This window comes from Macaca thibetana, chromosome 9, assembly GCF_024542745.1.
Source record: "Macaca thibetana thibetana isolate TM-01 chromosome 9, ASM2454274v1, whole genome shotgun sequence".
Taxonomy (NCBI): domain Eukaryota; kingdom Metazoa; phylum Chordata; class Mammalia; order Primates; family Cercopithecidae; genus Macaca; species Macaca thibetana.
The window spans coordinates 24,306,536-24,328,890 of NC_065586.1; the positions used below are offsets into that span (position 1 = coordinate 24,306,536).

The 22,355-nt window shown below is 43.3% G+C and overlaps 1 protein-coding gene across 15 annotated transcripts in view; it reads left to right on the forward strand.

Annotated features, from left to right (window-relative positions):
* KIAA1217 (KIAA1217 ortholog) overlaps positions 1-22,355 on the forward strand; it is an 839,027-nt gene that overhangs the window by 762,027 nt on the left and 54,645 nt on the right. For all 15 annotated transcript variants that reach the window (XM_050804835.1, XM_050804844.1, XM_050804834.1 and 12 more), the window contains one exon: positions 3,379-4,211. In XM_050804835.1, coding sequence (XP_050660792.1) covers positions 3,379-4,211 — 833 coding nt within the window. The remainder of the gene's footprint in view (positions 1-3,378; positions 4,212-22,355) is intronic.

Sequence of the window (22,355 nt, forward strand, 5' to 3'; positions counted from 1 at the left end):
CCTCAGATGATCCACCTGCCTCGGCCTCCCAAAATGCTGGGATTACAGGCCTGAGCCACTGTGCCCAGACAGTTCTACATATTTTAAATATTTTTCTGGAATTAATAACAATAATGACAACAGTACCTACCATTTGTTGTATGTGATTTGCCTTGGACACCATGTAGTGCTTTATAAACAGTGGCATGTTTGAGTCGATGTGATGAATTTATCTCGATGTTGGTTTTGGTTGGTTATTGCATTGTGTAATCTGATTATGTGGGGAATTTGCCCAGATATCCGCTGCTCACTGAGCCAGTCCCTCCTGTATTTTATGACCTGTGAAGCCCTGTGCTGCTTCCTGCTGAGCCATACATTGCTTTTTATTGGGCTCTGAATTGTGAAGGCAGAGTGAGAGAGGTATTTACAGAGGATCCGTGTTGCTCTCCTGCAAAACCTGTGTCACGGGGTTGCTCAGCCTCCCTGGAATGAGCATCAATCAGGTGTATTATCACACAGTGACCTTGGGACTGTCCCTTCTGGTCTAAAGCACTGAGCATCTGAGTCATGAGGGTGTCCAGTGAGCAGGGAGGACCTCATGGGCTGGAGCATCAGGGCAGGGGCCATGCAGAGCAGACGCACCTGGAGCCTGACCACAAACCTAGGTATGGATCCACAAGAACTAGGACATGAGGAGAGAGACTTTGGACAGCATCAGCATATCACAAGTTAGGTTTAGGGAAGGGAGAACAGATCAGCCTATCATAGTGGGAGCTCTGTGTGTGCGTCTTGGGAGGGGAATAAGGGGGAAGTGGAGATAAAATTGTGACTGTGAGGGAGGAGTCTGCAAACTCCAGGGGGCCCAGAAATAGCCCCTACAGGAGCCAAGAGGTCAATTCTGCAGTGCCCAGGTCCTGTATTCAAAAAGGGCTCCATTTTGTTGCTACATATTCATACCTTATTTGCACTTCTCATTGGTCACTTTCATTATGAAATCCACTTCTCTATGTACAACTCACAGGGCAGGGATTCTACACTGCTGGATCATTCCAGGAACAAGATTAGGAAGCCATGGGAGTCCCACTGGTTGTTCCTGCATTAGCATCTACGAAGTTTAAGAAAGAAGGTGCCCTCTCCATGGCGCTTGGGAGTTTCCGTGGAGCTTGGGGCTTGTTTAGAACTACATCCTAGAATAATGCCAGGCATTTACCAAGTGCTTGGTAAATACCCTTTACTACATGCAATGAGTTTTTATGATAAAGAAGCAGTTAGTTTGTATCCTGTGCATTAGGCTCTGTTTCATTTTCAACCTTCTCCTGGTGCCTCTACTATCCCTACTCTCATCTGCGTCACCCACATCATGGGGTCTCTTGGCTGCTAATCTTGGTTCTTGCCATTTGAGCCCCCACCTCGCTCCTCAGGTCCCTACCTCATCCACCCTCCATCCATTTATACCCTTCTTGTCTGTCACATCTCCTGGAAGTCAGGATAGGGACTGTGGGCTCCTGTGACCTCACCAATAGAACTTGAAGAATGGGTGGAGCTTGTCTCTCCTTCCCTCAGTTATTTGGAGAATCTCAGTGGGCATTTCCCCGTGGCACCTTGATCAAAGCAAAAATATATGAAATCATCATATCCTGAATTAGTTTGTATTTTTCATTCTACTCCGTTGCTAAACACAGTAGCATAGTTGCAAATTACAGTTGACCATTGAACAAGGTGGGAGTTAGGGATGCTAACTGCCCACACACAGTAAAACAATAAAATAAAAAATCTGTGTAGAGGCCAGGCACAGTGGCTCATGCCTATAATCCCAGCACTGTGGGAGGCCGAGGCAGGCAGATCACCTGAGGTCAGGAGTTCGAGACCAGCCGGGCCAACATGATGAAACCCAGTCTCTACTAAAAATATAAAAATTAGCTGGGCATGGTGGCCCACACCTGTAATCCCAGCTATTTGAGAAGCTGAGGTAGGAGAATCACTTGAACCCAGGAGGCAGAGATTACAGTGAGTGAGCTGAGATCACGCCACTGCATTCCACGCTGGGAGACAGAGCAAGACTCCATCTAAAAAAAAAAAAATTCGCGCAGAACTTTTACCTCCCCACAAACTTAACTACTTACAGCCTACTGCTGACCAGAATACTTACAGATGACATGAATAGTCGATTAACACATAGTTTGTGTGTTATATATATTATATACTGTATTCACACAATAAAGTAAGCTGGATAAAAGCAAATGTTCTTAAGTAAACCATAAGGAAGAAAAAAAATCTGTTTCCTGTTTATTAAGTGGAAGTGGATCATCATAAAAGTCTTCATCCTCGTCAACTTCATGTTGAATAGGTGAGAAGGAGGAAGAGAAGGGCCTGGCCTTGCTCTCTCAGGAGTAGCAGGGGAAGAAGGATATCTGTGAATAAGTCGACCCACACAGTTCAAAATTGTATTCTTCAAGGGTCCACTGCCATGGTACTCTTATTGCTTCATTATTTCCTTCCAGCCTTTCGGTGCTGATTTATCATAGGCTCAAGTGAAGAGTTGGTGAATGAATGAAACTTACCTTCCAGGTTTTCCTCCATGTATCTCCTTTCCCCCTGCTCATCTCCCTAGATTGTATCCACTTGGAAAGGTGGGAAACATGGTTACTATTTCCCAGGGCTAAAGGTAGAAAAATGTGCTCAGGACAAGTTTTAGAAGAGGCAACATTAGCACTATTGATACACTAGACCTGCATTTATTAAGCAGCGTCTCTAAGAAGCTGTGACATTAAAATTTAAGCCACCACACTATTTTTTCCTGAAACCCCACAAAATTGCACTCTTCATCAGGTGTATTCATTTCTTGTGGTTGCTGTAACAAGTTACCATAAATTTAGTGGCTCAAAACGCCATAATTTTTTAAAACACCATAGATGTATCATTTTACTTTTATGGAGATCAGAAGTCCCAAGTGGATTTTGCACATCAATATCAATGTGTCAGCAGGATCACCCTCCCTCTGGAGGCTCCAGAGCGGGATCCATTTCCTCACCTTTTCCAGCTTCTGGGAGCTGCCCACATTCCTTGGCTCATGGCCCCTTCTCATAGCACCTTCCAAACTCTTCTAACTCGACTTTTATCATCATAGATCTCCCCTGGAGCTGATTTCTCTGCCTCCCTCCTACACGTATAAAGACCCTTGTGATTGCCTCGAGTCCACCAGGATAAAGATCTCCCATCTCACCATCCTTAGCTCCACCCCATCTGCAAAGCCTCTTCTGCCATGTAGGGAAACATATTTACAGATTCCAGGATGAGGGTGTGTACATCTTGCAGCGGAAGCCACACAGTTACACACTGAGACTTCTCTTGAAACATGAGTATCAAAGTCAACTTTCTAATCCTTTGTTTTCTTTTCAGATGCAGAGAGAACTTGTTTATGCAAGAGGAGATGGCCCTGGGGCCTCTCGCCCCGGATCTACTGCTCATCCACCCCATGCAATTCCAAATTCCCCACCGTCTACTCCGGTGCCCCATTCCATGCCCCCCTCCCCATCCAGAATTCCTTATGGGGGCACCCGCTCTATGGTTGTTCCTGGCAATGCCACCATCCCCAGGGACAGAATCTCCAGCCTGCCAGTCTCCAGACCCATCTCTCCAAGCCCAAGCGCCATTTTAGAAAGAAGAGATGTCAAGCCGGATGAAGACATGAGTGGCAAAAACATCGCAATGTACAGAAATGAGGGTTTCTATGCGGATCCTTACCTTTATCACGAGGGACGGATGAGCATAGCCTCATCCCATGGTGGACACCCACTGGATGTCCCTGACCACATCATTGCATATCACCGCACCGCCATCCGGTCAGCGAGTGCTTATTGTAACCCTTCAATGCAAGCAGAAATGCATATGGAACAATCACTGTACAGACAGAAATCAAGGAAATATCCAGATAGCCATTTGCCTACACTGGGCTCCAAAACGCCGCCTGCCTCTCCTCACAGAGTCAGTGACCTAAGGATGATAGACATGCATGCTCACTATAATGCCCACGGGCCGCCTCACACCATGCAGCCAGACCGGGCCTCACCGAGCCGCCAGGCCTTTAAAAAGGAGCCAGGCACCTTGGTGTATATAGAAAAGCCACGGAGCACTGCAGGATTATCCAGCCTTGTGGACCTTGGCCCTCCTCTAGTGGAGAAGCAAGTTTTTGCTTACAGCACGGCAACGATACCCAAAGACAGAGAGACCAGGTAAGGTGCAGTGAGGGTGACCGAGGGTGGTACCTGGGCCCATGTGTCACAATGGGCTGCTCTACAGGGGTCAAACCGACAGAATAAATGTCTGAGCACCCATCTCTGCAACATGCCCTGTGGATGCTGTAGGGGTTACAGAGTGGTGTCAAAGCCACTGTTGTCTGCAAAGAGTTTCTAAACTGGCAGAGGTTACAGCCATGAAGCCATGTTCAAGAAGACAGGTGCACCAACAATAGTAATCAGTTCCTTGTGCCTCTGGAGCATGCATCTAACAGCATTATCGTTTGTATAAATCTGAATAATTTGGAAGAAAATTGTCATTAGCAGAAGCCCGATGAAAAGATCAAAAGGTCATAATAATTGATCTGCTACTGCTGAAAATAAGGAGTGGTTTTCAGTTTTAACTGTTGGAAATAGCAGTTTGTGTTTTTCCTTGTGGAATACAATTTTGTGTTCTCATCTGGTTGTGGGAAGTGGAAAGAATGTGTCTATTTTTTAAGAGGATAAAAATCTGAATTTGCATGAAAATGGAGTGGCTTAGATTTAATACTTATCTAGGAGTGGTGCTGAAATCAGCAAAATTTTTCTAGTGAAAGACTCTCTGGGGATTTGAATTTCTTTTTAAATAGATATATTTTATAATTTACCAGTTCAGATGCTTCCTACTCTATCTTGAAAACCTTCCAAAGTTCATATAGTAATAGAAAAGCTTATTTTGATAAAGGAAATTTCTCTAGCCTGAATTGGTTGAAAGAAGTCAACAAAATAATCATAAAAATCTAGCCAAAGAAATTGAGTCCAAAAGATGTGTAAGCATGCTGCTACCTATTGTTATATATGAATTAAAGGGTATGAAAAATAAGATGTCCAGGCCGGGTGCGGTGGGTCATGCCTGTAATCCCTGCATTTTGGGAGGCCAAGGCGGGTGGATCACCTGAAGTCAGGGGTTCTAGACCAGCCTGGCCAACATGGTGAAACCCCGTCTCTACTAAAATTACAAAAAATTAGCCAGGCATGGTGGCAGGCACTTGTAATCCCAGCTACTCGGGAGGCTGAGGCAGGAGAATCACTTGAACCTGGGAGGCGGAGGTTGCAGTGAGCTGAGATCACGCCATTGCATTCCAGCCTGGGCAACAAGAGTGAGATTTCGTGTCAAAAAGAAAAAAGACAAATAAGATGTCCAGATACTCAGTTATTCAATACCTTATTAGAACCACTGCTTCTCACTAAACAATGTCAATATCACTTACTGTTACATACCATATAAAAAGAAGGCCAAAATTGTGAATGGAATGTGACCTGTCTACCTTACTATTTTCACACACAAGTCAGAAAGTCCTGAAGTCCTCTTTAGCACAGTTTTATTATGAAAGGGCAATCCCTTCTTATTTATTCAGTTACTGGGAATATCATAGCAGAAAGATTTCAGGAGATGGAAAGAGAATGAACATGAAAGTTTTGGGATCATTAATGAAACAAAAAGTTCTACCTCTCTCATGTAGTTAGAATAACAACAACAGTGACTGGCTTGATGATGCAGGACTAAGAAAATATAAGAATTAGAAAATAGTATTCATTCTCTCCTTTTCGAAGTCTTCATGAAGTGAAATTCTAAGCATCAAAGAAAGGGACTCTTCCCATCACTACAGACAGCTGAAGGGTATAGGATAAATATTTGTAGCGGTTCATTGGAGCAAACCATTGTGACATCTGGAGAGGAATCTACCAAGATGTGCCATAAGTCTTGGAAGCCTGTGCTGCATACTTTACAGAAAGGATAACACACCTGTCCCCTTTGGTGGGCCGTGAGGTGCTGGTTGGAAAATGGTATGTCACTGAGGGGATGGAACTGACAGGAGCAAGAATTTAGTCCAGGAAACCGTAAAAACAATCTGTCTCCTGCATATAATGTTGAGAGCCAGAATCCATCCTCCCCATCATCCCCCTGCCTCCCACACTGACCTGTTGTAGATGGAAGAGCATCAGGAGTTGATTTTGCCATGATCATAGTGAACTGTTTCCACCCTGGTTCTTGGATGGTAAAAACCTGAATTTGCATGAAGGTAGATTAGTTTAGATGTAATATTCTTTGGGGAGTAGTGCTGAAATTATCAAAATTTTTGGCCAACCAAAGATGGTGTGCGCCTTCTTTCTAGAACCTAGCTCAGTGTCACCCATGTAGTTACCACACATACACAACTTAATGTACATCCTTGAGCCTCACTTTTCAAGAGATTTAGTTATGGAGAGAAAAAAACAAACCCTCTGCTGACCTGTGGAGTCATCTCTGTATGGGATCAAAATCTTGAAGGATTTTAGCTTTTGGTGCTGTGGGTATTCTTTTAGAGCCTCCACTCCCTTTTTTTAAAAAAGATCTGCCAACCTCAGACACTTCCATTTTGTAAAATTTCAGAAAATTCTATGGACTTGAGTTTTACATGTTAGAGAACCTTTTTAGAAAATCTAAATTATTCTCTTACCAGTTTAACAAATATAAGAAAAACTGACTAAACAGATGAATATTCACCTAAAATACACTGTCATTATCACCACTGTGTTCTGACGTATGATTGTAGTTATGAATGTAATGTTACATGTTCACATTTTTCGTTCCCCATAATGTGAAATAGCAGAGGAAGAATTTTATCTCATACATCTTGCCAAGGTGACTCCCCACCTGTAATCAGCTTATCTCCAGAGGGTGGAATTGGAGTGCTTGGTTATATGTGGGCTAGTTAGATTCTCTTTTCCTAGAAACCTGCACATAGACACACAGACACGCAGAGACACACACATACCACATGGACACACAAAGACACAGACACATGACACACACGAAACAGACACACGTACACATACCCCCACACAGACACATACACACACACACTCTCTCTCTGTCTGTCTACATTTAGAGTCACTATTGCTGAAAGACCTAAACACTCCCTGCTAACTCCACTCAGACACATGTCAAAGGTGAAGAATAATTCTCTGGTCAAAAGAACTTGAGTCTGGAACTTTTGTCCTCAGCACTCCTATGTGCTTCCCCCATTGTTTCTTACATGGACAAAGTAACAAGGGTGGAGCTCATGCCATACTTCCTCCTCCAAGGACAGCTCAGAATCTGGCCCTGAACCCTTTTAGATATCTTGGTAACTAGGCTGACATGTAGCATTCCTGGGGGATGTGTAGGAAGGAGGTGAATGGCACCTATCGTTTGTTGAGAGCCTTTTATGAGCCAAGCACTATGCGAAGTGGTTTCTGTACATTATATGATGTAATCATCATGACAACCCAGTGAGGTATGTACTATCGTCATCTGCATTTCACAGATGCAGAAACTGAGGCTCAGAGAGGTTAAGTAACTTGCCCGAGGCCGCAAAGCCAGTAAGTGGCATAAAATGTCCAGGACTATTAAAGAATTCTACATATTCCATACTGTTTACCACTGTGCACTATTCTGCCTTGCAAATGTGAACTGTAAGGCCCACCTTCACACAACAGAGAAGTTAATTCAGGAGTGAATTCTAAACATTTTAACCAGAATTCTTCAAAAATTGTTTCAGGACTACATGCTAAGTAACTGCTCCTAAAGGATATTTACAATCATAAACACAGAATTTGCATAATTATGCTGCTAAATATATACATGCCATTTTAAATATAACTGCCCTAGCTAGTATATTAGCACAATTATGCAGAAATAGGGGAAGAAAGAGGACAACGTTCTTGGTATACTTCATTTATTCAATGCATCTGAGTACTATGTCAAAGAAAAATGTTAAAAACAGGAACATCAGAAACAATTACTGAAGCACAAAATTATAGTCCATTGTCTCATCTATGCCATGATGTTATTTAGAAATACTTAATCTGTGTAAGTATTGTTAAAGTTTTCAACCCCTTAAAGCTTAACTTCATGAGCACAGGGTCCTATAAAGAACCAATCCAATTTCTGTTGCAATTTCATAATATTAAAAAGCAAATACATCTGAGAATGTTTTTCATACGAGACTCTCAAGTAACATTTTACATCAAAGATGTGAAGCTGCAAAAACACAGGAGGGAGGCTGAGAAATCGGTGGCTGTGCTTTCTGTTGGCACCGCTGGGTTCCTATGCTGTTCTGAAGAACACTTCAATATAATAGTCCAAATAACTGCGGGACATTAGAAATCAGAGGGAAAAATTCTTCCTTCCACATTCATACTTTGAAGACATCCAGTGGTAGCTTTTTGAAGGAACATGATTTGGTAACAGCTCTGTTGACTTGAAAATAGCTCACTCAAGACTAAGTAATTGAGTCTTGAGTCTTATATTTAGTCACATACCTTGTGCTAATGAATTTGGCATCTCTTTCTTTCTAAAGATGCTTCAGTGAGCACCTAGTAATAATAAATTGCATCTAGAATATCTGGAGAACACAGTGTCTATGGAATAACATTCACATGATGGTAGGGTTCTGCTCCCAGGAATACCAGGGACTTTGGGGTATAGTGACAGATCATAGCTGCCTTTGACTTTCAGAACAGCCATTCTAGTGTCTGAGCTTCTATAAAAGAAAGCAATCTCGAGTGATGAAGTGATTGTACCCAAGTGACTTCCATTCAGCTAGGACTCCAAGTAGAGAATAGTCCTAGTGACTAGGAGAGACTGCCCAAGGAGACCATGTGTGACAAATGGCTTAGTGCCCGAGGCTCTGTCTTCTCTAGGTTGTAAAATTACTTCATTAAACAACATCATTATTTCTATTCATGGCACATAAAACAGCCCTTAAGAATTGTAAAATTCTAGGACATTTATGTTTTGCTATTTTCTATTTGTAGTTTGGATCATATACTGTAATGTAAAATACCTTTAGTGAAATAACACTCAAAATCCAGGAGTGCTCATTGCAAAGTGACTACCTTGCCTTCGAAATGTATAATGGATTCCTCCAAATTGATTTTTCAGGACACAGTAAACTTGAACTGAGATTGTATTTTTACACTATTCTATACCTAGAGCAGCTACATTCAACAAATTAGTATAGAGTTACACTAGGAAGAAAAATTTTGCCCATTCTGAGCACCTATAGCTACAGAAAAGCAAGCAACTTGAGTTTCTGTTATGATTTTTGAGACATGCTAGACTTAGCAGAACCTTCAATGTACAGAAGGAAGCCCACATGGCAACTGGCGCTTGTGTCTACTTTTAATCATTTCACATCACTTTCTCGTTTTATGAGAGTTCAGTGTTACTGTGTTGATAACTTTTAGGGGTGAGATGGATCCTTGGTTAAACAGTTAATCAAATGCAAGTCTAAATTTGGATTTATGTCATTGAAAAATGTTCACTATGACTGGAAGACCTTTGAATATTTCCTAAACCATGCTTTATTCTCCTAGAGGACAGTCAGATTGAATGATGGGAAAAGAAGGATTAATTGTTTTCCTTTCTTGCTGGTATAGTAAAAAGTGAGCCACATCAGAGATATCCTAAGTAGTTAGACTTAGCATCTCGGTAAAGCAGAGTTTCTTAACCTCTGCACTGTTGACAGTTAGGGCCTGATAATTTGCTATAGGGGGCTGTCCTGTGCATTGTAGGATGTTGTCTTAGTCCATTCTGTGTTGCTATAAAAATACCTGAGACTGGGTACTTTGTAAAGAGAAGACGCTTATTTAGCTCATGGTTCTAGAGGCCGAGAAGTTCTAGGACATGGCCCTGGCTTCTGGCAAGGCCTTTTGTGCTGCATCATAGCATGGCAGTGGAGGTCAAGGGAGAAGTGGACTCAGGCAAAGAGGGAGAAACCTGAGGGGGATCTGGTTTCATAACAACTCACTCTCAGGGGAACAAATTCATTACTGAGAGAATGAATCCAATCTCTCAAGAGTGAGAGCGAGAAATCACTCACTACCTTGAGAACAGCGAGAGGCCCTTCGTGAGGGATCCGCCACTATAACCCAAACACCTTCCACTAGGCCCAACCTCCCAGCACTGCCACACAGGGGATCACATTTCAACATGAGTTTTAGTTGGGACAAACCATATCCAAACCAAACCATAGCAGATGTTTAGCAGCATCTCTGGCCTCTACCCACTGGAAGCCAGTAGCAAATACCAACCACCAATCCTGCCCTAGCCAGGATAATCAAAGACATCTCTAGATGTTGTAATGCCCTGCCCAGGGGGTGCAAAACGCCCCAGCTCAGAAATGTTGCTCTAAAGGAAATTTGAACTTTTTCTACTTTTAATAAAATAGAGAAATGAAAGAATACCCCATGTTCAAGCAATGTAAATGGTGACATTCGTAAGGCAAGGACCAGGACAGTTATTACCTCCATTCTGCCCTCTTCCTTTTCATAAAGCAACTCATTATTGATAGAACTTGCTATGACTACCTTCGGGTCAATCAATATGCTCATCAACCAAACTTGTAATGGACTTCCAAGCCAGAGTGCCTGGGTTCAAATCCCAGTTCTAACACTTGCTAGCAGCTGGGACCTTTGACAGAATACCACATCTTGCACTGCCTCCATTTGCTCCTCTGTGACATAGAGATTATAATAGTATCTACCCCATAGGATGCAACAACTCATTGCAGTTCAGTGTGTTATGCCAGCCTGGGATATACTAAGTGGTCAAGAGTTTCTAGTCTGAGCAAAGTACTCTAGTAAGTACTACTAAACAGGAATGTAAATACACAGAGTTGGCTAGGATAAGGAACTGCCCGAAGAAGCAGGGAGAGACATTTTTTAATATAATATCAGAAAACACATAAAGGGAGCAAGGGTAAGAGAATTAAACTAAATGTGAACACAGAATAGAATGCGCTGGGCTTACAGATCCAAATTAGAATGTTTAGAGTATCAGAGCTGCTTTTAAGTTCATTTCAGGAAAGCAGTCAGGGTTGCACATCTGCTTAGGTCCAGGGGCAAAAATTCAAGCTAGGTTCAGGGCATCCTTTTAAAACTGCATCTGAGCTATAAGACTGAAGGTAAAGACAGCTAAACCAGGTATGCATGAAATCATTAGGTTATCTGTTTTGATGCCTAATAGTGCCTGACTGATTCAGCTCTTGTCTGAATTGCTTTTTCATGTAGCTGTAATTGTGAATCAATAAATGTTTATCGAGCTGCTCTTATATGCTTAGCTGTGGACTGGATGATTTGCTGCATACAAAGAAACTGAGATATGGTTATATGGTTCCTGTACACCAGGAACATAAACCATGAAGACAGTCATAAAATATTAAAAGCTTAATATAAACATATAAGCTTTGTCACAGTTAAGTACAGGAAGCTTCTGAGTTACAAACGCCTACTGAATACCTGTTTTTGAGAAACAACCACAATCATAGAATTTCACACTTGATATTTCTTTTGGCTTTGGTGATGCCCAGGGATGCTCTTCTTGTCACATCCAGAGTGACAATGTCTCCTGGTGAGTCAGGGAGGAGAGAAGGGGACATGCCAAGTCACATGCCACCCCCAGAGGCTTGAACTCCAGTGAAAGATCTCTTCCCAGCTTCCGAAAGTCCAGCTTGGAAGTCAGGACACGTTTTCCTTGAAAACAATGAGGAACAACGACAGGGCTAATAATACATTGTAGGTTAAAGAGGCTTCCGTGGGCCAGCTGGAAATCCAACCACCATTTATTCCAAGTTCTAAACAATGAAAGTACAAGTAAACTTTTCAATGACAAGCCTGCCATAATTTGGGGTCTGCTTGTACATAATTAATTCCAAAGAAGTGATACAGACAGTAATTGCTATGAATTCAGAAAAGGGAACATTTTCCCCAAGTTATGTGGGTCTGAGAGCCTTCATGAGAACATTGAGATGGTCTAGAATTTAAGGCATGTATGTAATGAAAGGAAAAGATGTCATTTGGGCAAGACCAACTAGTCTGTATCCAAAATTTGCTATACTTTTACCATCAAGGTACCTATAAAAATGACATCTCGATATGATGTTTTGCCAGTCTCAGAAATCAAGGCTGACCAACTGTTGTTATTTCATTCACAGGAATGGAATTGCATGGTTAAGTCATATTGAATTCGTTAGACTCCTGAGTTCAGGCAACAGATATTTGATAAACATACCAGACCAACTAACAAATTTATGAAGCTAGCTCTATTCTTACACCAGGGATACTCTGTCAAAAATGCCAATGGAATGGCAGCCACGAGGTCTGTGTGCTACTTTAAACAAACCAATCTCTCAAAAGGAAAAGGCATCGTCTGTCACTAATTAGATCAATTAAAATGTGCCTCTCTATCTTCTTTGAATATTCACGAGGTGCTGTCAATCAGAAGTCCTAAGTCTGAAACCAGAAACTTAAGCCAGAAAAAACTAAATACTGTGAGGTTCAGATAACTCCTTCCTTTGTCAACTAGAACTTCTTCAAAGAGAAGAGGAATAGCTTAAGTACAGAGTCAGCCTCCTGAAGAGATGGCAAAATCAACTTAATGCAGAATCGTGGGGTTCCCACCCAACCTAAAGATGGATCATCAAAAGAGCCCAGGAGCTGATAATCCTAGACTCTGTTGACGCACAGGACACACAGTTTAGCCTCTCTTGTGATTTACTTGTCCTTCTGTCTGGCGGAAACCATGGAGATTACACTTGTCCTTATTTGAATTCTAGACTTCATTTTTCATGAATGAAGTGATTCAAAAAATATATCTGAGTCTAAGCATGAATTCTAACTTTCAAAAATCGCAGATCTTAAAAAGTGTGTATTGAACTGGGTGCAGTAGCTCATGCCTGTAATTCCAGCACGTTAGGAGGCTGAGGCAGGAGGGACACTTAAGCCCAGGAGTTCGAGACCAGCCTGGGCAACAGAGTGAGATCCCATCTCTACAAAAAATTTTTTAAAAAATTAGGTGTGGTGTCACATGCCTGTAGTCCCAGGTGCTCGGGAGGCTGAGGTGGAAGGATCACTTGAGCCCAGGGGTTGGAGGCTGCAGTGAGCTGTGATTGCATGACTGCACTCCAGCCTGGGCGACAGAGCGAGATCCTGTCTCAAAAAAAAAAAGTCTATTGTGACAGAGCGAGATCCTGTCTCAAAAAAAAAAAAAAAAAAAAAAAGTCCATATATACTCATACAGGGCCAACTTCTATCACCAGTAAATACTTCCTCTGTCTCCTTGTCCATCCTCAAAGCTAAAGAGACCTTAGAGAATACCGTGTCCTAATACCTGACTTTACAGCAGGAGAAACAGCAAGGAGACTTCCTAAAGGTCCAAGGACAGGAGCTACTCTAGTTAAATGACATTTCGCTATCATGCTGCCTTGAGGGTGGCTCCAGCCATTGCTCTCGACCTCGCAGCCACCTGCTGGGCCAAGCCACCTCCATCTGTCATCTGACTTGCTGCAGTGGTCTCCCAAAAGGTCTCCTCACTCAGTCCCTGCCCACCTGCCGCCTGTTCTCAGTGGAGGGGCCAGAGTAACCCTGTTAAAACATGAACCCTTTCATGTCCAACCTCAGCTCTGAACTCGCCATGGCTCCCCTCACATTTTGTCTTTGCAAGCACAAATAACTAAGAAGACAAAACAAAAGGGAAATGCACTAGAGAGACCAAATATAGCAATTTTTTTTCTTTTCCCCAAGAGTCCTTATTTTGTTTCTTTTGAGTCCACCCTAAGATTTACAGCTCTAAAGCAGGCAGGAGTGGGGAGTTCATTTCCACAGTCACCATGAGGTCCACTCAAGAGACCATCTCTGCTGACACTGTCTCTCGTTTGAAGGTAAATTAGCTGACCGTGTTCAGGTGGTCCATAATATGAAGCAACTGCTATTCCTACCTGTTTGTACCTGTGCAAAAAATGAGATGTCACTTCCAGAACATGAATGTTCCAGATTAGCCTCAGGGAAGAGAAAGAAAATGCAAAATAGGTGATTTCATAAAGCAGGGTGTAGGCTCGCCCTGGGGAGCAGCGGCTCTAGTCACCCAGCAGAGAGCCAGCAGGAAGTGAAGTGCCTCACCCCAGATGTGAGTCACTAAGGGAGGCAGCTCAGTGCCACAGAGAGTGCTGGATCCGAGACAGCCTGCAGGCTAATTGCTCTGTTTCCCTAAGAAAATCCCTGCCTGGCTGAGCCTCAGTGTCTTTTATACTAATAAGGGGATGATAATCTACTCAAGAGTTCTGTGCAATTTTTTTTATTTTTATTTTATGTGTGTGTGTATATATATGTATTTGTATTATATTTTTATTATTTTTTATTTATATTTTATTTTATATATTATATTATATTATATATATATTTTTTTTTCTTTTTTTTTGAGACAGTCTCTCTCTGTTGCCCAGGCTGGAGTGTAGTGGTGTAGTCTTGGATCACTGCAACCTTTGCCTCCCAAGTTCAAGCAATTCTCCTAACTCAGCCTCCTAAGTAGCTGGGATTACAGAAGCCTGTTACCACACCCAGCTAATTTTTTTTCTGGAGACGGAGTTTTGTCTTCTTGCCCAGGCTGGAGTGCAATGGCGCCATCTCGGCTCACAGCAACCTCCGCCTCCTGGGTTCATGCCATTCTCCTGCCTCAGCCTCCAGAGTAGCTGGGATTCCAGGCACCCACCACCACGCCTGGCTAATTTTGTATTATTAGTAGAGATGGGGTTTCTCCATGTTGGTCAGGCTGGTCTCGAACTCTGGACCTCAAGTGATCCACCCGCCTCGGCCTCCCAAAGTGCTGGGATTATAGGCGTGAGCCACGGCGCCTGGCCATTTTTTTGTTTTGTTTTGGTTTTTTTTTGTTTTTTTTTTTTTTTTTTTTTTTTTTTGAGACGGAGTCTCGCGCTGTGTCACCCAGGCTGGAGTGCAGTGGCCTGATCTCGGCTCACTGCAAGCTCCGCCTCCCAGGTTCACGCCATTCTCCTGCCTCAGCCTCCGAGTAGCTGGGACTACAGGCGCCCGCCACCACGCCCGGCTAGTTTTTTGTATTTTTAGTAGAGACGGGGTTTCACCATGTTAGCCAGGATGGTCTCGATCTCCTGACCTCGTGATCCACCCGCCTCGGCCTCCCAAAGTGCTGGGATTACAGGCTTGAGCCACCGCGCCCGGCTGTATTTTTAATAGAGATAAGTTTTCACCATGTTGGCCAGGCTAGTTTCAAACTCCTGACTTCAAGTGATTTGCCCACCTTGGCCTCGCAAAGTACTGGGGTTACAGGTGTGAGCCACCACACACGGCCTATTTTTATTTTTTAATGTATTATTATTTTAGAGATGGGGTCGTGCTATGTCTCCCAGGCTGGAGCACAGTGGCACAATCATAGCTCACTGCAGCCTCGAAGTCCTGGGCTTAAGCAAGCCTCCAATCTCTCAGCCTCCCAAAATTTGGAGATTACAAGTGTGAGCCACTGTGCCTGGCAGAGGGCCGAGTTCTGTGCAATTTAAATGAAAATAGCTATTAGATCACTTTGTGTACTGGAAAGTTTTCTATGAACAAATGTTTCATTGACATAAAACCATGAAGCCATATAGTTGTGCCAGTCCTTCAGATCTGAGGGGGATTGTGTCCTTATCCCTGACTTGGGACTCTTTCCTGGTACCAGCCAGAACAGCCTACACAGAAATAGAATTGTGAAATAGATTAAAGGCTGCCTGGAGCCTTCCCCAAGCGCATTTGCTGTGCTGGGCAGAGCACTGCTAGAACCTCGGAAGCCAATTGTGCATGCAGGAACACCAGGCCTGGTGGGGACTGAGCTTGGCCCTCCTGGTTGGACCTGCCTGTCTTTTTTTTTTTTTTTTTAATTGCTTCAGTCAAGATCACAGACCCAGAATGGGAAGACCTATGGGATTTATGTAAATCCCTTCCAACCAGAAACTTATGTAATTCCAGGATTCTAAGTGAGGCTGGATTTCTGTGGGTAGTGGGTGTGAAAGAATGGGTACCCCTGTTTAACAAGGGGTTGGGGCCTTCTGTGATGGCTTATCCTCTACAGAATAAGGGTTTGTTCCGCCTTTTCCATGGCCTGACAAGAACTCAACTCCATATTCTCTCACTTCCTGTAATTGACCATGTCCAGGACTTTCTGACCTTGGAGAATTCACCTTTGCTCTTTCTTCTGCCTGGTGCATTCTTCCACCAAATGTCTAACTGACTGGCTCCTCTCCAAACTCAAGGCTTTGCCAAATGCCACCAACTCAGGGAGGCCTTTCCTGGCCATGACACTTGAAGTTGCAACATTCCCCCACAGTCTCCCGTGTCCCAAATGTAAGTTCCATGAGGGCAAGCCCTGTGCTTTTACCACCATACCCCCAGCATCTTGAACTGTGCCTGGTCCAAGAAATATTTGTTGAATGAATGAATTTAAAGGGATATCATGAAGGCTTATACATCTTCAGTGGTTTACAGGTTATAATGTGCTTCCCTGCACGTTTTTCTCATTTGCCCTCATTTCGATGACTCTGTAGGGTGACAGCCTTTGGGACAGGTAAGGCAGTTGTTTTCCCAGTTTGATGGTTAAGGAAGCAGAGACTCAGAGATGTTAAATGAATTCTGAGTGGAGATTTGTATCTCCCCATGGATGTCTGTTAATGAACTTGAATGCAGCATGCCCAAAAATAAAGTCCTATCGTCCCCATATCAGGTCCCTCAGGCCAAAAACCTTGGTGTCATCTTGATTGCTGTCTCCTCAACCCTGCATTTGGACATCTAGACCCAGAGAACAGTGAGAACGGTACTCAGAGGTTTCCTGGCTCCAGCCATTGCTTTCGACTTCACAGCTACCCATTGGGCCAAGCCACCTCCATCTCTCACCTGACTTGCTACAGTGGTCTCCCAAGAGGTCTCCCCACTCAGTCCCGGCCCACTTTCAGCCTGTTCTCAGTGGAGGGGCCAGAGTGACCCTGTTAAAACATGAGCCCTGTCATGTCCAGCCTCAGCTCAGACTTCCCCATGGTTCCCATCACACTCAGCGTCAAAACGAGAGTCCCTAAGATGACATACAAGTAGGGAGAATGCCCTTCTCAGCTGGACTGGGACAGCTCCCAGGCATCCCTGTTGTCCTTGTACAATACTTGCAATGACCAATGGCTCCCCTGCCCTCTTTCTGAAGTGTCCTGGTGTGGAGAATAAATGATGTGATTCCCCTTCCCACAAACTCTGGCCAGGTCAACCCTCTGCGCCTCTGACATCATTTCAATCACCCTCCCCTTCCTTCCCTCACTGCAGGCACACTGGCCTTCCCAGCTCTCCTCAGACTTGCCAGGCATGCTCCTGCCTTGGGCGGAGTGTATATGTGAGAGTGCACCTGCTCTTCCCACAGCCTGGAATGTTCCTCCTCCAGACAGCACACATGGCCTGCTCTCTCACTTCCTTCAGGTCTTTATTCAAAAGTGACTTTCTCAGTGAAGCCCTGTGTGCTCACCCTGTGTAAAATTTCAGCTCTTCTTCCTATCTCTCTTCCCAGATTTTTTTTACTCCTTCATGTTCATTGGTGTCTAAGGTTTAGCATTTATTTTGCTAATGGTCAGTAGAATGTAACCTCCATGTAAGCAAAGAGTTTTGTCTGTTTTGTTCATGTCTATGTCCTTAGTGCCTGGAGCATTCCCTAGTATGCAGTAGGTGCTCAATAAATGTCGGTTGGATTAATGGATGAAAGAAAGGTCACACCGCTGTAAGGATGGAATCAGAGCACAAATCCGGGTTAATTCCTGGTCCACTGTTTTTGCTTCCACTAAATTGTATTTGGTCTAGGGCTTACTGCGCTTGCCCTGGAACCCTGCTCAGAACACTGCTCCCTTCCCCTTCTTCTTCTCCCTCTGGATAAATTCTACTATTCTTTTCAGCATCATTCACATCTCACCTCTTATAAGAACTTGTTCTTCCCCAGGCTATTGCTCCGTCTCCATCATCCAGGAGCACCTTATTGATAGCACTGAGCACAGAGAAACCCCACAGAATCCTGACTGGGCTGTAGCCACCATGCCCAACTAAGCCAAGTCATCCAAAGCCTAGGATCAGGAAGAAAGGCATCAGCATCACTGACCCTCAGCGCCCATCATGGTGCTCATGCGCAAAGCGATGGTGGAAGTGAACTGAAATTGACATGATATCAATTGTCTCCCAAGGCCTTGAAGAAAATAAACAGCATCCCTAGGAGTATGTAAAGAACTATGTATTAGCGAAAGTACCATCATCTCCACAGCATTCCCTCTCCACATCTCATTGCCAGTTTTCATTCTCTCAACACCTCAGTGAATTTATGAAGAAAGCTTAGAAATAGCTTTTTCCTCCAGATCCTTGTAAATGGAGCTTTATTTTTGCCTGTTTTTTACAGGTGTCCTTAAATGTGTCTACCTTCATGCATTGTAAGTTAAATGCAGAACATTTTAGATGAGCCCCTTTGGCGAATAAGGAGTTGTCCCCCAACTCTGTCTCCTTGAAGATTACCAGAAGGAGAGGGCATAGGAAGAAATAGAAGGGGCACAGGGGGCCTTTTCTTCTCATTTATTACCTGCTCTGTCATTCAGAAAGCAATATTGGTATAGCATGGGAACAGTAAGGCTGAAAAATAGCCCAGATGCAATGGAGTTCAGTTGGGATAATGTTGAAAGTATTCAGCGTCCAACCTGGGTAAGAGCCAGGAGAAATGACCAGAGACTGTTCAGACAGTATCGAAGGTGGAGAAAGTAAGGTCAGGCTGCAGATAAAGAAATAGTTTGTATGAATAAGAGAAATGAAGACAACAAAACAATGCCATACTTAGAAGGGGTTTTGCAGTTTCAGATCTAGACAGTAACACCATTCTGAGTTAGAATTCAAGGTCAGAGGATGGCTGTAAAGATTTTGAGGCTCTATAGTGCCACATTTCTGTAGGGGTTGTAAGTATGGATGTTGAATCTACAAAGGATGGCAGCTGGGGTGTGGTGGATGGGAGCACAGTTCCATGCTGATCACCCAGGGATGGGAGGGATTTCCTGGATAACGGTAGGGAACTTAGGGATGAGATAGTCAAGAATTCCAAAGCAGGGGAGATGCTGAGACATCAGACGAGACAAAAGATTGAAGTGCTTTTTAGGGGAGACAGAACATACCCAGTCTTCTTGCTCATGCCATGAACACAGGGCCTAGGGAGAAGAAATGTCAGCCCTGACCGCCAACTACACCAATGTCTCCCAAATAGATCTAAATGTGTCAATGAGAAGTTAAATGTATTGGGAGTTTGGGGAACAATGTCTTTAGTTACACAGCTTTTCCACCAATAGGTTAACTTCAGGCAGAAATAGAGAGTTCATTGCTTAGAGTCACATTTGAAGCTTTACCACAAATTCAGACAATTTGAATTCCTTTGTTTTGTTGAACTCATCTGAAAACAGTCTTTAATTACTTTAGGTTTTGGTTTTTTTTTCCCTCATACCAGAGTCAGGGCATGAACAAACAAGGGCATAGCCTCGCTTTAAACCTGTTCACTATTGCATTCTGGAAAATGCCTTCGGCACTGCCAAGACTAAAGAGTTTTAGTTCAGATAGATTTCTCCCAGAAAAAAACTGACATTGTGAAAGAAAGGCACTGCCTGGGAAAGCGGGTGTTTTGCCTCTGCTGTATCCACGGCAGCTAGCACATTACCTAGCACATATTAAGGGCTCAAAAATATTTGTTGATTGACTCATTGACCATATAACACTTTCTGGTGAAGAGAGATGAGGGGGAATGAGCAGGAATACAAAGAAAAAATTGCAAAATTTACAACTAGAAGCAAATGGAGGAACCACCTAGTAGGGACTCTCAGAAGAGCAGAATAATGCAGTTGTTACTGACTACAGTGGGTTGAGGCTGCAGTGAACTATGATCATGTTCATTGTACCCCAGCCTAGGAACAGAGTGAGACCCTGTCCCAAAAAAAAAGTTATATAAATGGAGTCACTGGCTAAAAATAATCCCCTAACTAGTTAAGAAGGTTCATGTTTCAGACTAGGGGCTAATCACATCAGCTCGGCTAGCTGGTTTCAGCCATCTCCTGTAATACGTCTTCTGGATATTTAAGAACAAATCCTTTGGGATTCTTAATAGGGGACTCGCCAGCCTCATATGTGTTACGCTATTACTTAGATATATAATAAGGACTTAATTCAGGCTTAGTGATGCCTTGATCAGTACAAAGTCCCTAGTCCAAAAAAAAAAAAAAATCAAGGTGAAACTTGAATCAAAAAGTTATATAAGTGGGCCAGGCATGGTGGCTTATGCCTGTAATTCCAACACTTTGGGAGGCCGATCTCGCTTGAGTCCAAGAGATCAAGACCAGCCTGGGCAACACGGTGAAACCCCATCTCTACTAAAAATACAAAAGAATTAGCCAGGTGAGGCAGTGCGTGCCTGTGATCCCAGCTACTTGGGGGGGCTGAGGCGAAAGGATCTCTTGACCTTGGTGAGTTGAGGCTGCAGTGAGCTATGATCATGCCACTGTACTCCAGCCTGGGAATAGAGTGAGACCCTGTCAAAAAAAAAAAAAAAAAAAAAAAAAAGTTCTGTAAATGGAGTCACTGGTTAAAAATCATCCCCTAAACACAGATTTTTTTTTTCTTTTCTGTGTTGCAAAGACAGAGCAGACCACCAACAGTATGAATTTTGCTTCCTCTTCACAGACAGACATGGAGCTTGCAGGAAAGTTGTTTGGAGTAATCGTTTTAACACTGGAAATAGCACTTCCCTGAATGTGACTTGAGTTTTTTATTAATATTATGTTTGGATCATGAGAAGACTCATTCAGCCAAGCTGACTTAAGACATTAAATGACTAGTTAACCATATACACTAATCACATAAATATGGTTTGTGGAATGATATAAAATGGTTTATGAAATCATTTTTAAGCCATCTTTTCAACAGTAATTATATCAGTCCTGTCATATTTTAAACCAAGTGATATTGGCAAGAATGAGCCTAAATGTCTTTAATATTCTGATGATGAGCATGCAAAATTGCCCCTGCAATAAAATGACAGGGTTGTGTTCATTTCTCTTCTTCCGTGGCACTTTGCTTTCTTCCCTTTCAACTTTAAAACACACTTCCTACAATTTCATCCTGGGAGAAGGCTGCATAAGTTTCCATTGCTGTCATTTACTTAAACCATAAAATTGTTTCCAGATTACCAACCATAAAATGGAAAGACAATCTTATTTATGAATGTATAAATCAGATAATGTCCCCAGAATGAATCCTGAAAGCAGACACAATTTGATGATTAAATAGGAGGGAAAATGTTTTCTCATTACCGTGTGTCAAAAGAATTGTATTTTTGTGAAGTGGCTTTGGCCAAGACAGTAGAGCATACACATGTATTCGGTGCTGTGTGTACTGCCTGCTCCCACCAGGGAGAGAATGACTTCCCCTCTACTGTCAAGCATCTGAACTCTCCAGGGGGGATGTCAGATGAGAAGCCACCTGACTCAGACTCAGTATCTCTGATGCAGCATGTCTCTTTCCTGGTGACCTTGCAGGTGACATATCCTGAAAGAGGCCACCCAGGGAGCCTTCACTCCCTTCCTCACAGATACAAAAAGGCAAGCCAAGCATGTGGGTACCTGGAGTGGGTATAGCCCTTTTGTTCTAAAAACACCCCAACTCTTATGCCAGGCAGTTCTGCAACTCTGTCAATATTAGCCCTAAAGAAGAATAGGATGTTGTTTGGGAGTTGTCTCTCTCTGCACCCTAAAACTATTATCTGGTGGAAGCCCAGGGTAGAAACTGAGTACTCACTGAGCCAAGGAGCATGCCGAAGGTGTGTCTGCAGCCCCACGGACTTCCATGTGCAGATGACGTGGTCTGTGTTGTGACATTCTACAGTTCTCAACTCAAGGATGAATCAGTAGAAGACCAATGTTCTTTATCCAGAATGATTCAAGTGCTTTCTTTCTTTCCTTCTTTCCTTCCTTCCTTCCTTCCTTCCTTCCTTCCTTCCTTCCTTCCTTTCTTTTCTGACACAGTCTCGCTCTGTTGCCCAAGCTGGAGTGCAGTGGTGCAATCTGCTCACTGCAACTTCTGCTTCCTGGGGTCAAGTGATTCTCCTGCCTCAGCCTCCCGAGTAGCTGGGATTACAAGCATGCGCCACCACACCCAGCTAATTTTTGTATTTTTAGTAGAGACGGGATTTCACCATGTTGGCCAGGCTGGTCTTGAACTTCTGACCTCAAGTGATCCACCCGCCTTGACCTCCCAAAG